The following is a 14,420-nucleotide window of genomic DNA, read 5'->3' as shown; positions in this document are numbered from 1 at the left end:
TTCCCCTTGACTTCCATGACAACTCTCTATCTTGATTCTCCTTAAACCACTTCTTTTTAGTTTCCTTTGCCAGGTCCTTTTTCCCTCTGTCTGCCTCTTAACTGTTGGCTTCCCAAGGTTCCATATGTTTTCACTTTCTCTCACAAATCAAAATTATACATTTTCTCTGGGCATCTCATCTATTATTTTGGTTTCTATTAATATCTATTTCCGGGCAATTCTCAAACCTTCATATACAGCCCTAACTCTTCTCCAACACTATAAACCATGGGGTGGCAAACTCCCTGTGTAAAATTGGGACAAAAGAAAAATCTACCTTGCAGAATTATCGTTAGGATCAGAGATACAAAATGCCAAGTAAGAAGCTAGAACAGAGTAGTGCTCATTAATTAGTGAATGTTATTACTGTTGAAAATAAATGGGTGAAAAAGCATCTCACGAAGGGGGGATTATACTGACAACGTAAACATGTATGTTGCCTTGGAGGAACTGCAAGTAGGTCAATTAGATTAGAAAGTAGGGTAATTATTAAGAAATGATAAGAGATAAGACTGCAAAGATTGAAAACAGATCCCAAATGGCCTTGGATGTCCTAATAAAGAGTATGATTTAAAAAAAAAAAAAAAAGAGTATGATTTTTTTAACTGCAAAAACAAAGTCACTGATTGAAGTGCCAAGGGACATAAGATTTTCATTTTCCGGGACCTCCCTGGTGGCTCAGTGGTTAAGGATCCACCTGCCAAGGCAGGGAACACAGGTTCAAGCCCTGGTCCGGGAAGATCCCACATGCCACGGAGCAGTTAAGCCCGTACACAACCACTGAGCCTGCGCTCTACAGCCCGTGAGCCGCAACTACTGAGCCCACATACTACAACTACTGAAGCTTGCGTGCCTAGAGCCCGTGCTCCACAAGAGAAGCCACCGCAATGAGAAGCCCGCACACCTCAACGAAGAGTAGCCCCTGCTCGCCACAACTAGAGAAAAGCCGGTGCGCAGCAACCAAGACCCAACGCAGCCAAAAATAAATAAATTAATTAATTAATTTAAAAAAAGATTTTCATTTTCCATATAACTCTAGTGACACTGTAAGTAAGCTTGAAAGAAAGAATACTTAGGAGTATGAGGCAATAATTCAGACATAAAATCATAAGGGCCTGTAATGGCACAAAGATAGAAAAGGACAATTATTTAAAAGATAAAGTTAGATAGAATTTAACTATTTGGATGTTATGAGTGAGGGAATACTCGAATTATTGGTCTCCTAGGTTTAAGATTTAGAAAACCCAATGACTGCGATAAGAGAAACAGGTCGAGGAGCTGCAGAGAGATGAATTAAATTAATCATATAGTGAGTCTGAGGATTTCCACTGGTTCCTCACCAGAAGCTTCAGAAGACAGTCTGAAATAGGAATCTGGAGCATAGATGAGATCTGGGCTGTGGTGATAGTCACATCCAGACAGAAGTGGCCTAGGAAAAAACCTCTAAGGACAAACCAATAATTTGGGAACTAACAAAGGTAAGCACAGTTCTCTGGAAGGCAGGAGAAAAACAGGGGAGAGTGGAATCAACAAAAGCAAATTAAGACGGTTTCAGAGAAGACCGGTCAAGAGCATTAAACACAGTAAAAGGTCACACAAGATGAACTGAAAAGTGACCACTGATTTTGGCATTTGTTACCTTATCATTGACTTGCAATGTTGTCTGGAAAAACGGTGATGGTTTTGCCATGGAGAGTGACTGAATATAGAATAAACGAGTTGAACTCTCCTTGAAAGACATTTTTCATACTAAACATATTATTCACCTCAATTAGATAAAATGTTAAATCTAGTCTGTTTTCACGGCATCCTAGAAGGACTTGGAGAGTTAAGTTCAGGAGCCAAGAGGTTCACCACTTCTATCACCAAACTCATGCACAAATTCAGGCATCTGTCATCAGGGGCGGAGAGCTGGGACATCACACCGGATGTTAATGCAACCCGCCTCAGAACCGAGCCACCCGCCATCACAGCCTTGTAATAAAACCAATTTGAAGAAGGGTCCAGCCCTTTAGTCACTCAGAAACACTAAATTCCCGGAGCATCCCATTCTCATCTTCCAAACAAACCCCAACTGATACTTCTCTGTGGTAACCACCAACCACAGCTCCCTGAGCCTCCGGGAATTCACACAACCGCTCCTTGCCTTGAGCTGGCCGCGCGCTGGGCGGGTGCCGAGGGAGGCTGCTGCTGTCGCTCCGGTCGGCCGCCGCTCCAGACGTGCCTGGAGGGGAGGACGAAGAGGCGGCCTGGGCTGAAGGGCATCTCTGAGGAGTCTCCTGGAGTCCAAAACTGTAGCGGGGACCCTGGGACCGAGCCTCTACCGAGGAGGGGGAAACCGCAGGGACAGAAGTTGAGGCTGGTGGGATCTCAGGCCTCAGCATGCTCATAAACCCTCTCAGAACACCCCTCGGCAGGGCCCAAGGGCAGAAGCTACGCCGGGAAAAGTGCGAGCATGGTGCGCAGGCGCACGAAGCCGCATGGTGCGCAGGCGCAGAGCCCCAGCGTGCCGCAACCGCCCACCTTCCCCCCGCCTCCACCCCATCCACACAAGGGAATGTACTCCCAGGCTTTCCGGTCCCGTCACCTCCCACAGGTTTTGGTCGAGCTAAATGTAAGGTACAGACCTCCTCAGCTGAACGGAATTCAGGGCCCATCAATCCAACTTGGTAGACCCATTATTCGCACTGCACCCTATTTCCTTATCACAAGGTGTTCGGGGCTAACATTCCGCACATACCTCCAAATACACTGGTTTCTTTTTAATTACAGAAACTGTCTTATCACTGTGCACGCAGTGCCTGTGATAGTGGAAACAAATTTAATGCTCACACAGTAGTACAAACCATTTAACATTGGTTTCGTGGCTAAAGAGCCACTAACCCCTTACAGCTTAAATATTCACAGGGCTGTTATCACTGCAAGACTGCCCCTCACCCAGTAAGCATATGGCTGTGTGCACAGTATAGAAGGAACCAGGTTAAGAAGAGGTATCTCTTGGACAGTTTCCTCTCTCAATTTCTAGTACTGGGTCTTCACACATAGGTATGAACTATTTAAAAGCAGACTACACAAACTCAAACTAGCTTTACAACAAATGACCTTTGGGAAATTTTGTGCCTGCTTACTTTTCTGGAATACACAGTAATAGCAACTTCGTAGAGATGCCAGGATTGAAAACAGAATACTCTGGATACTATTAGAAGAAATGCATTACTCAATTCACGCAATTGTTAAGTACATCAATAAATCAGGTATTCATAGAACAGTTCATCCACATGCAATGACTGCAGTCCTCAAAACTCCCAACTTCCAATGACAGCACTTAAATAAAATTATGTTCAATCCAATGACTTCCAAACCTTCAGAAACAAAATACTGGCAATGCAACTCAAACTCTTCAAATTAATAAACTGTCAAAAAACAATGCTAGATTTCAATCTCACATTGGTCAATGTGTTGAGAATCATCACTTTACACATGTAAGATGATTCTCTAACTCTTACACAGGGTATTGCAAAGACGCTTGAGCAAATTTCAACTTCCATCAAGAAAAAATGTTCATTAAAATACTTTATTTTCACCAAGAACATAAAACTCTTATAAGAGTTATAATCTCTTGTAAGAGATTAGCTGTGGTCTCATCTTTCTGAAAACACAGGTAACAAAAAAATACTGTGGCAACTATCAACTTCTGTTTCCTTACTCGGCAGGGAAAAAAGCCAACAATCCCCCTTGGCATTCCAACATAAAATATTAGAAAGTGAGAATAGAGTCCAGACTGCAATCCTATTCCAAGGTGGTGAATTGTCATTTACTTAAATCACTTTGTAACCAGCTCAGTAACCACAAACATATGAAATATTCCCAAATTTCAGCCATTTATTTTTTTTCATCTTTTAATCCCTATGGGGTTCATCAATTCTTTATCAGTTAACATTCTCATTGACAAAGACCAATTTATATTAACTATAGTTATATATAACATATCAAGGGAGTACATGGGAAAATCAGAACATAAGACTTCATCAGCTAAATAGAGTTCAACTCAGTTTGCTGTTATGGAGACAAACAAGATAAATACATTGAAGCATAAACAAAATATTACGCTCAGAATAACAGCATTCCAGAAGAAAACGGAAAGCTGAAGATACAGTAAAGGTCTCTAATTTACAGTTATGTATAATTATATAATTTATTAAAATCAACACAATTCATGTACAAAATATTAACATGGCAGCCATTACGTTTGTTAAGCACTTCAAATACTGAAATGTTAAAACAGTGAAACTACACTAAGCAACTTCTGCATCAAGGGATCTAATCTAGCTCACTAGTTCAGGCTGAACATTCACTCTCCGAAGTATTTCTTCAGGCATGCAAAAAACAGGGCTAACAGGTTTAATCTGTTCTTCTCCCAAAAGTGACAATCCAGCAATTCCAAATAGAGTATGAAAAGGATCTACCTATTAAAAAAATAAGAATTTATAGAGTATTACAAAATGAAAACTTCTAAAACCCTGCTTCTGAACAATGATTATACTGGAGCCTATTGTATTCCCTTTATTTGAACATACGCTTAAAGTTTTCTGAAATAATGATGGTTTCAAATTGTTTTTTTAAACACAGAACCTGGTCCACACACTCATTTCTTGGCAATAAGTGACCAGAAATTTCTGTAAACTTGTTTTAGATCTTTCATATATTCTTAAATGACAATTATTTAAAAAGCATCCCTTCAAAGCAACACTTGGAAATACCATCCTTTCCCCCCACCCCCCTATTCCTAATTCTGGAAACTTAGAACCCTTAGAACACAAAGCAACACTGAAAATTTTAACTGTTAAATAAACAGTCACAAATATACTTGCCATATCTCCTGGCCTGTCCGCAAATCCTCCCGTTTCTTCATCTTGACATGCTAAAATGAAACTACGCAGTTTCTCTCTGTCAATCCAATGAAGCCTTCCAATTATCTTTAGGGAAGCCAACACCCACCAAGAATAGCATACATCTGGTAACTAGGAGGAAAAAGCCACAAGTTGCCTCAATTGTACTTTCTGGTCCAAATATTGGGGGTGGGAAGGGAATCAAGGGATATACGGACAATGCAGTGTTTGAAACACTAAAATCCATAAATACAATTGCTTAGAATTAAAGATAATCACTGGAAAAGAGAAGACCAAACACTCCATTCCATAGAAAACCATGCTGAATGTTTCAGCTTCAGTACTCAGTGATAACCATCCATCTACCTTATTTTCTATTTGCAGTGAATACCTAAATAAGCCCCTTAATCCAAGAATCTGGTGGTAAGGCTCGTGAGATCTATGGTACTGTATGTTCCACTGCCCTAGGTAGAGCACTTTCAGTAAGTGCTGTCCAAGCAGGTACACAACCTGCTTCAAAAAAAAAAAAAAAAACATCACCCCGGCTCCTCAAATCATGGTAACTTAAGAAATGCAGAAGTTCCCACCTTAGACTGAATTTCAACAAGATCCCTAGGTGATTCACAGGCACATTAAAAGCTGTCCTACATTTTAAGTGCAATCCTCACCCCCAACGATCTTCTACTTATTGAAAAGCTGCCCAGGTTTTTCATTGGATCTTAACTAGAAACCACTTGTGGTTATTTCCCTACCTATTAACTTATTCAGAAATACTGAGCAAGCAAAATTAAACAAAAATACAATGACCCAGATAAAAGCATCACCATGCTCTATCATATTTTAGGTCAGGGGCTCAGCAGGCTACAGCCATTGAGTCAAATCTAGACCACAAGAATAGCTTTTAGTATGTGTAAATGATTTTTAAATATAATAGTTTTGCGACAGGAAAATTATGAAATTTGTACGTGTAACAAGACCATAGGTCAAAGCTAAAAATATTTACTACCTGGTCGTTACAGACCCAATTCAGAGTGTGTGAGAGCTAAACAAAATAGGCTTTTTCTTTAAAAATTAACAAAGATTTTAAATAAAAATGTCGTAATCCAATTTTTTAAAAAAATCTTTCATTTGGCAAATCCATTGTCCTTTCCCACCCATAAGTGGGCATGGAGATTTCTGTTCAAGATGCATGTGTTAATAGAAGCCTTTGACTCCCAGATATACATAATGCAAAGTAGTTAAGGTGAAAAGCTCATTATCAATTTACAAGAGCAACACTGAGATATACAAGACAAAAAAAGTCCTCACTCAAGGTTATAAAACTTAAAAAGTTCATCTTATGAAACGACAGATACCTTCTCTGGCCTTCCATTGAGTCCACCTGATGGAAGCTGTCGTTCACAAAGCCACCAACCAAGTAAATCAGAATTTACTCGATGCAACTGACTAGTAATAGCCAGGAATCCTGTGCAACAATAGATCTAAAATTACAGACATAAAGTACATGTGTATAATAGTTTTCCAACAATAACATGGTGATAAAAACTACTTAAATTATTAAAGCTCCATTTTCTATCTAAAAATTTGCTGACAGTAAGAATTGCAAACAAGAACACAATTATTTGAACAAAACCAACCACACTACTAGGATGCAACTGCAATGCAAGACTACTGTCACAATTTCTTCATGGCTAAAAGCAAGCTTTATTTGACAACCATTTACATATACAACATCCTCTGGCACAAGCAAACAGGTGTTGGGGATAGGTAGGGAATGTTTTCATCTGGTTAAAAACTAATTGAAAATCAAAATATATTTTTGGTAATTACAAAACTACTTAAGTTTACCTGGGTCAGAGGATTTCACCAACAGGGGACTGTATACAAAGTAAACTACTGTAAAAATGCCTTCCTTAATCAGCAATTAATTCTTATGTAACATCCCACATTATATTACATTCAATCAAATTAACTTGCTATTTTCCCAATTACATGGGTTATCCCTTCAAAACTGACACTACATTTTAATCTAGATTGATAAATTACCTGCCCAGCATGGGATTCAGAACCTGGCCTGCAACCAAATCCACCATCAAAGTTCATACATGATAAAACAAATTCGATTGCCTTTTCCACATTAATAGCATCCAGCTTCCCCTGTAAACAAAATATACGTATTAAATTCCAGAATAATCATGTAAGTTTAATCATTCCAATACAACATTTAAAACTTACCAATAGAGCCAAAGTTGCCACCGCACAAAAAGAGAATCTTGTATCGATTTCTCCTAAAAATAAAGGGATCAAACCAAAACATTACGTGTTATCAGAGGCTTCTGATCGTATTATGTAGTAAAAGTTAATTTAAAACAACCTCTGCACAACTACCATGGTTAAATTTCCAAGAGTTCAGGCTTAACATGTACTTCTAGTCACCAGGAGGAAAGCTAAATCTTTAAAAAGTGATCCATAATCACTTACTTTATTTCGAAGGAAACTAAGAACTAGAAAACTGCTTTGTCAAAAATACAAGCAAATAAATTGCTTTCAAAGCCCCAGAAAGGTAACAGAAAGAAAAAGACTAGTCAATTTCTTAGAATGATAATAAACTTACCCTATTATATAAAAGTAGATTTTCACATCCCATGAAGCAGCTGGTCTCTCCTGCCTGCACTGTATTCAGCCCTAAAGCAGAGATTATCTACATTTATCAAGTCAAATACTACTCCCTCCCTCCACTCAAATATTCAGTAAGTTTGTAAAGTTTTTTGAATATTTTCCCCTTGCCAGAAAGTTTTAAAACAACTTTACAAAGCCACCAAATATTGGGGAAAAAAGTTTCACCTACCTTATCTTTTAGACTGGCCCCCTCTGTTCCAGTACTCCTGTATGCTGATATAACTAGCACAGTGCATGCTGGAACTTCCAGCAGACCATTAACTCCAGTTAGACCAGCTGCTTAGTGGGACCTGAAAAGATGAAAAACTTAAAAATCTCCTGATAAGTTATTAGCAAAGCCCCCAATTCGTTGAACTTTAAAATTTGCAACAAAGCTTATTACTACAATAAACACCAAAGCAGAACATTTTTGGATTGGTATTTTGGGTGCCATGGATTAAAGGGACATTACCCCAAATATCTCCAGCAAAAGAACCATCTTCTTTCTGTAGACTCTGAACATATTCCACGACTTTATTTACATCAATAACATTAATATTATCATAGAGAGTAAGAATCTGTAACAAAAACAAACCATGGTAAGTAAATACCTCTTCAACACTGGTAAGTTTGTTCTAACAATGTTCTTCCTCAACTACCTTTTAAGTTGTCAAGCAAGCATGTCCTTTTGTTTATGTACATTGTGAACTTGTCTCAAATGTGCACTTCTACTATGCAGTCAAATTATAGATATTACCAACAAACACAAACCTTTAACCACAAAGCATTATTTTTCCATTTATAAATTGTTAACTTAGCGCTCTAAGACTCATATATACTAACTTACATAGACTTTAAACCCTTATTTGTGGATCTTCACTAATATCAAAATCAAAGCTAACTCCAAGGAGGGAATTCCCTGACGGTCCGGTGGTTAGGACTTGGCGCTTTCACTGCCATGGGCCTGGGTTCAATCTCTGGTCAAGGAACTAAGATCCCGCAAGCCACAGTTCATCCAGAAATGTAAAAATAAGTAAAAATAAATAAATTTAAAAACTCCACGGAAAACAGCAGAGTTGTGAAATGACAGAGTATAAACGGGGAACCACAGGCAGCTTGGTATTTCCAGATATTAGATGAAAAGCAAGATGAGACTAGAAGGGAGGAAATGGCCAGGCCATGGAGAGAAGCAAATGCCATGCAGAAGTTTGATGAATACAAGAAACAGATGAAGGAGGCTAATACGCATGCGGTAAACAGGCTTCGAGCAGTTTACGTAATCCATTATGCTATTTGCTGTTCTCTGAATAATGTTCCACGTGACAATCTTCAGAACATATTGTTTTCTATTATCAGACAAGACTTATGTAACGTAATCTATTGGGATAGGATAGGTCATGCTGTCTAATAAACAAAACAGATTTCAGTGGCTTAACTTCACAGGATTTTTCTTGCTCAAAACCAACCAACCAACCTAACTCCACTGAGTGATTTTCAAATATTTACATACACTTAAGATAAACATAATTACCATCCAAGGTCTCAGTGTAATTTTATAATTTACATCAACTTTGGATTCAGCTAATACATGCCACCACATCATTGACCTTGTAGAACATATACTTCATTTGAAAAGATGAGTAACTTTTTAACATAGATACTGATTTTGTCACATTCCTGATACCTAGTTTCAATTTCCCCACTCTCACGGAAGAGAATACATCACCAAGACTGCTGAATTTTTATTAGTATTTACCTGGACAGCACTAAGAGTGTACAAAAGATGAGGATCATGTCCAATACTAGCACTTATTCCACCACACTCGTGTTGACAAGACTTAATAAATGTCAGAATTTCTTCTCTATTCATGCGATGTAGCTGTCCCATGAGATCCATAACAGTCAGACCCCAATAGATGCCACTCATTCTCAAATATTCAGACATACAGTATTCCTAAAATACAGAATTACTTTAATGCGTCAGTTTGAATTGATGCCAAGTTAAAGATACTGAACACATGAAGCTAAATAGTCATGGTGTTACATGGCCCTAACTCCACAGCTACAAGGTTATGGGAATTCATCAATACTAGATTATTTCCCAACATGGTAAATTTCAGCTCTTTGTATCCTACAGGAGAAAATATTCACTTCCAATTAAGTTGTTCATTTAATTTTTTCTAAGATTTTCCCACAGAGGAAAACTGGGAACACCATTCTTCAAGGTTAAACTTATTCAAGGTCTCAGCGTAATTCTAGAGCTTAAGTGTTATCTCACATCACCGTAAACTCAGGTAATACATGCCAACACATCATTGACCTTGAAAGCATTACCTCAACTACAAAAGTAAATCTATTCCATGCCTCAAAATTCTTACAAATCGGGGCAGGAAGGGAAATCTACTTTGTCTGCCAAGGCCTCTAAATAAGTGTTGGTAAGGACCGTGGTTAATTCCACTGCCCCTCAACCACAGATACCAGTGCTTGGCACACAGAAGTTGGATACGATTTTTAAGAAACATGGGCCATACTAACCTGCTTATTCAGAATGGCCAACACCTTTAAAAATAAACTTTTCAACATAAAAGTATACATACGTAATCATCTTTCTTTGAGCCGTAGGATGCTATATAATCTGCATGCTTCTCCACTAATAGGGTGTCGGGTGCATCTGACTTGATAATAACATCCTTCTGCGGTGTGCCCTTTCACACAAAAAGTGATTTCATAAATTTTTATCTTTTCACGTTTGACCCCAGAGCACATATTCAATACACATTTGAATTCTGATTTCATCTTGCCATATAAAAACTTTCAATTTTAAAAGTATCTGACTAAAAAAGAACTAAACCCCTCATAAAGATGCAGGTATTTTTCAGGTCTCAGGGTAATTCTAGAGCTAAAGCAGAAATAATCAACTTTAGATTCAGAATACATGCCAGCTCATCATCGACCCAAAAAATTACCTCCATCTTCATCTCTCTTTGCTTATCTTTCACTTAAAGAGCTAAGTAAAGTAAACATACACTATCAAACCTTACGAATTTAAGACAACATATGGCTTACATGTGGCAAAAAGCTGAAGCATTGAAATAAAAATCTTGCTAACCCATAATTTGCAGTTAAGTTCTTTAATGAGATTTTATTAATCCTAGAAACTCAGGTTTCAAAGCACCTTCCATGTACCCCAAAAGTTATTTATCAAGCAAGCAGTCCCTTTAGCCTATCTTCTCCAGCTTTAGTTTTAGTTTCTACAAGCCCCCAGGTGATGAGGATGCTGCTCTAGTTCTTATTTTTTAAGTAGGTCATGATCACTACCAATAAGAACAAAGCAATTAATTTCCTTCACATCCCATTCATATTTACTAGGTCAAGTCTATACTATTAATAATTATAAAGATTCTAAACCATATATTCATGGCCAAATGGAAGGAAATATATATGTACATGTATATATATAGAAGAAAAAGAGAACTACCCGGCTTTTTTGAGAGATTAAGAAACCGGGTCGTTGACCCCTGAGGCCCGCCGGATAGGAGGAAGTCTGGCCGCATGTGCAGCCGCGAGATCTGCAGAAAACGCTAAGTAATACTTCACCCTGTCTCTGAGTCCTCAAAAAACCTTCCAAGGCCTATGTCTTAAGTCAACCATTCTCCAATACTTAGAAAACAACCCACTGGGGCCTGAACTGCTTAAACATTGGCCTATCTAGTCTCCTCCCGACTCATCTACATAGCAACCCAATACACGTCCACACTCACCATGTCTGAGAGCAAAAAGAGAACTATGCTCGTCGCTGGGCGGATTTAGGCAGCAAGCGCCTGCGCAGAGGCGTCCTTCAGGTCCCCACCCCCACCCCCGCGCCCGACATAGCTGTCCACACTCCCGCCTGAAGGAAGGAGCAGTTCCGTGGCTGCCCTAGGACCCCACCGACTGCTCATAGCTGTCCTCGCTGCCTGCGCCTAAAGTCTCTGGCGCCAATTTTCTCGTCTCGTAAGGTCCGCGGTTTTGTCTACAAGGGTTTTAAGTAATGTGTAAATACCTGAATAACTTTTAAGAAATCGTTTATTCTTGAGACTCTTTGAACTTTGAAGATCTGCAATGGCTGGTAATTAATAGAGTTGCACGTAGTTAGGTGTTCAATAAATGTTTTTGAGTGAATGTTAATGAAGTGTTCACATTCCCCTCCTGTTTGCCTTGGCCATTACGGCCGACTCCCTCACCTACTCCCCCCACTTCTTTAGGAAGTACTAATATCTGAAATATTTGGAACTGAATTTTCAACGAAGAAAACACCCATGTGCCTTTTATGAGCTTTCCACAGAAATCGGATTTACTAGTTGTGTTAACACAGCTGTTTTCAATTGTGCTTTCTTTAGGACTGTCATACTTCAGCATTTTTGAGCACCCATTAGAAAATAATGGCACTACACATCCTTGCATTCAGTAACGACTTGGAGAAGGGTTCCTGACACAGTGACATATGTGGGTTATCAGTAATTGAGAGAATGTTGGATCTACTGTGATGATAGATTTCATTATTTCGCCCTGTAGTTCTGTTGATATTCGTATTTCTAGCTTGAGGCCACTTTATTAAATGCATATAAGTTTAGACTTATCTATTTCTGTGAGTTGAGCCTTTTATCATTACGTGATGATCGTGTCTAGCCCTAATAATTTTTATTTTAAAAAGTCTGCCTTGTTAAATAGTGTCAACGAAAAATTAATCCGTTGCTCCAAGAAAGAAATGGAAATTTTTTTCCGAGCCAAATTTGAGGATTATAACCTGGGAAGACCATCTCAGAAAGCTTCTGAGGACTGTGCCGCGGGTTACAAGTGAAGGTACAGTTATATGTTTTTTGAGGCAAAGGGCTGTACATCAAATGACATATTATTGACAGTTTACATAATCCAGATCTAAGTGTCATCGTGGTAGGTCGTATGACCCCTTACAAGATCAGGAAGAAATGTTATCTTTTAAGGAGCTGTCTTGTTGATGCTGGGAGAATGTTGCTCTTTATGGCTGAGCAGGTATTCCTGCTGATGGGGGAGGTTTGGTGATGCATAATGCAGACACACAGTGCACAGTGGGGGCAGAGCGGAGGCCAAAGGACAGAGAAGAATATCTTTATGTTTAAAATTTTCTTGTCTTGCCTTAAAATATGAATTTTATTTCACAATAGTAATGTAATTTCCCCAGCTTTCTTTTGCCTCGAAATGAGATGGGAGAGGAGTGTTGTAGAGTGAGAAAAACCAAGGCAGAGAGGGAGAGGTCATGTCTCCTGGGAAAAGTAATACTCAAAATAAGAATAAGACAAGCATCCGATCCAAAATACAACATTCAGGTCGAGGCAATAACTGCTGAAGTAATGAAAAGTAAGCCTCTCTTCCTACTTTATGAATTCATTCATCAAATATGTATTGGATGCCTAGAATGTGCCAAATATTATTTATTCTAGGTTTTGGGGGTACAATGGTGAGCAAAATGGAAATATGTATAGGGAGTGTCTGTTCTAGCAATTCTTGGAATTACATTCAGCAATTCTATTTCTAGCTATTTATCCTACAAATATACTCCCTTGGCTATGAAGTGACACGTGCCAGAATATTCATAGCAGCAGTCTTTGTAATAGCAAAAAATAACAAATATTTTAACCATCAAAAGGTGAAATAAACTATGGTGTATTCATTATGCAGCCATTAAAAAGAATGAGGGGGCTTCCCTGGTGGCGCAGTGGTTGAGAGTCTGCCTGCTAATGCAGGGGATGCGGGTTCGAGCCCTGGTCTGGGAGGATCCCACATGCCGCGGAGCAACTAGGCCCGTGAGCCACAACTACTGAGCCTGCGCGTCTGGAGCCTGTGCTCCGCAGCGGGAGAGGCCACGATAGTGAAAGGCCCGCGCACCGCGATGAAGAGTGGCCCCCGCTTGCCGCAACTGGAGAAAGCCCTCGCACAGAAACGAAGACCCAACACAGCCATAAATAAATAAATAAATAAATAAATAAATAAATAAAAAATTTTAAAAAGAATGAGGAAACTCTGCAAACGTTGTTGTGGAAAGATTTACAAAATATGTTAAGTGAAAACAAAAACAGAATGTACCAAACGATGTACTGATGTGCCGTATGCTACTACCATCTGTGTGGGAAACAAAGGGAAAAAATGTATGGATATATTTGGGAATGCACAGAACCAAAGCAGTTACCTCCTGGAGGAGAAATGCGTGGCTGTGGACAGGATTTAAGGAAAGCTTCTCACTGAGTACTCTGATACTTGTGAAACTTGGTTTGTTTTACCTCTTCAAAAAATAAAAATATCTCCCCTCCAAAGAAAAGTAGCTACATATATATCTATAAAAGACAAGTTCGGGCTTCCCTGGTGGCGCAGTGATTGAGAATCTGCCTGCTAATGCAGGGGACACGGGTTCGAGCCCTGGTCTGGGAAGATCCCACATGCCACGGAGCAGCTGGGCCCGTGAGCCACAATTGCTGAGCCTGCGCGTCTGGAGCCTGTGCCCCGCGATGGGAGGGGCCGCGATAGAGAAAGGCCCGCGCACCGCGATGAAGAGTGGCCCCCGCTTGCCGCAACTGGAGAAAGCCCTTGCACGAACCGAAGACCCAACACAGCCAAAAATAAATAAATAAATAAATAAATAAATAAATAAATAAATAAGAAAATCCTTAAAAAAAAAAGACAAGTTCATCTCTGCCTCTAGACCTCCGCTGTCCAATATAGCCACATGGAGCACTTGAAATGTGACCATTCTGATTTGAGATGTGTTGTAAGTATAAAATACACACCCCATTTCAAAGACTTAGTAAGAAAAATAGAAAT

The 14,420-nt window shown here is 39.3% G+C and overlaps 2 protein-coding genes and 3 non-coding genes across 5 annotated transcripts in view; all 5 read right to left on the bottom strand.

The window, feature by feature from the left end:
* MSH4 (mutS homolog 4) overlaps positions 1-2,423 on the bottom strand; it is a 99,210-nt gene extending 96,787 nt beyond the window's left edge. Inside the window, exon 1 of the mRNA XM_007182352.3 lies at positions 2,186-2,423. Within this exon, the coding sequence (XP_007182414.2) occupies positions 2,186-2,423 (238 nt within the window). The remainder of the gene's footprint in view (positions 1-2,185) is intronic.
* A 1,478-nt stretch (positions 2,424-3,901) lies between these two features.
* RABGGTB (Rab geranylgeranyltransferase subunit beta) lies at positions 3,902-11,338 on the bottom strand. The gene is made up of 8 exons (XM_057527799.1): positions 10,184-11,338; positions 9,343-9,540; positions 8,059-8,164; positions 7,164-7,216; positions 6,975-7,085; positions 6,284-6,409; positions 4,907-5,060; positions 3,902-4,501 (listed from the first exon to the last, which is right to left on the bottom strand). Exons 2-8 carry the CDS (start codon positions 9,529-9,531, stop codon positions 4,365-4,367), a joined length of 876 nt encoding a protein of 291 aa, XP_057383782.1. The 5' UTR covers positions 9,532-9,540; positions 10,184-11,338; the 3' UTR covers positions 3,902-4,364.
* LOC114237976 (small nucleolar RNA SNORD45) lies at positions 9,123-9,194 on the bottom strand. The gene has a single exon (XR_003623421.1). It is a non-coding gene; the product is annotated as a small nucleolar RNA SNORD45 (small nucleolar RNA).
* Positions 9,825-9,907, bottom strand: LOC114237978 (small nucleolar RNA SNORD45). The gene has a single exon (XR_003623423.1). It is a non-coding gene; the product is annotated as a small nucleolar RNA SNORD45 (small nucleolar RNA).
* On the bottom strand, positions 10,463-10,541 carry LOC114237977 (small nucleolar RNA SNORD45). The gene has a single exon (XR_003623422.1). It is a non-coding gene; the product is annotated as a small nucleolar RNA SNORD45 (small nucleolar RNA).
* Positions 11,339-14,420: the final 3,082 nt, after the last annotated feature.

The sequence above is a fragment of the Balaenoptera acutorostrata genome, chromosome 1 (genome assembly GCF_949987535.1).
Source record: "Balaenoptera acutorostrata chromosome 1, mBalAcu1.1, whole genome shotgun sequence".
Lineage (NCBI taxonomy): Eukaryota > Metazoa > Chordata > Mammalia > Artiodactyla > Balaenopteridae > Balaenoptera > Balaenoptera acutorostrata.
This window is presented reverse-complemented; position numbering and strand designations above follow the sequence as displayed.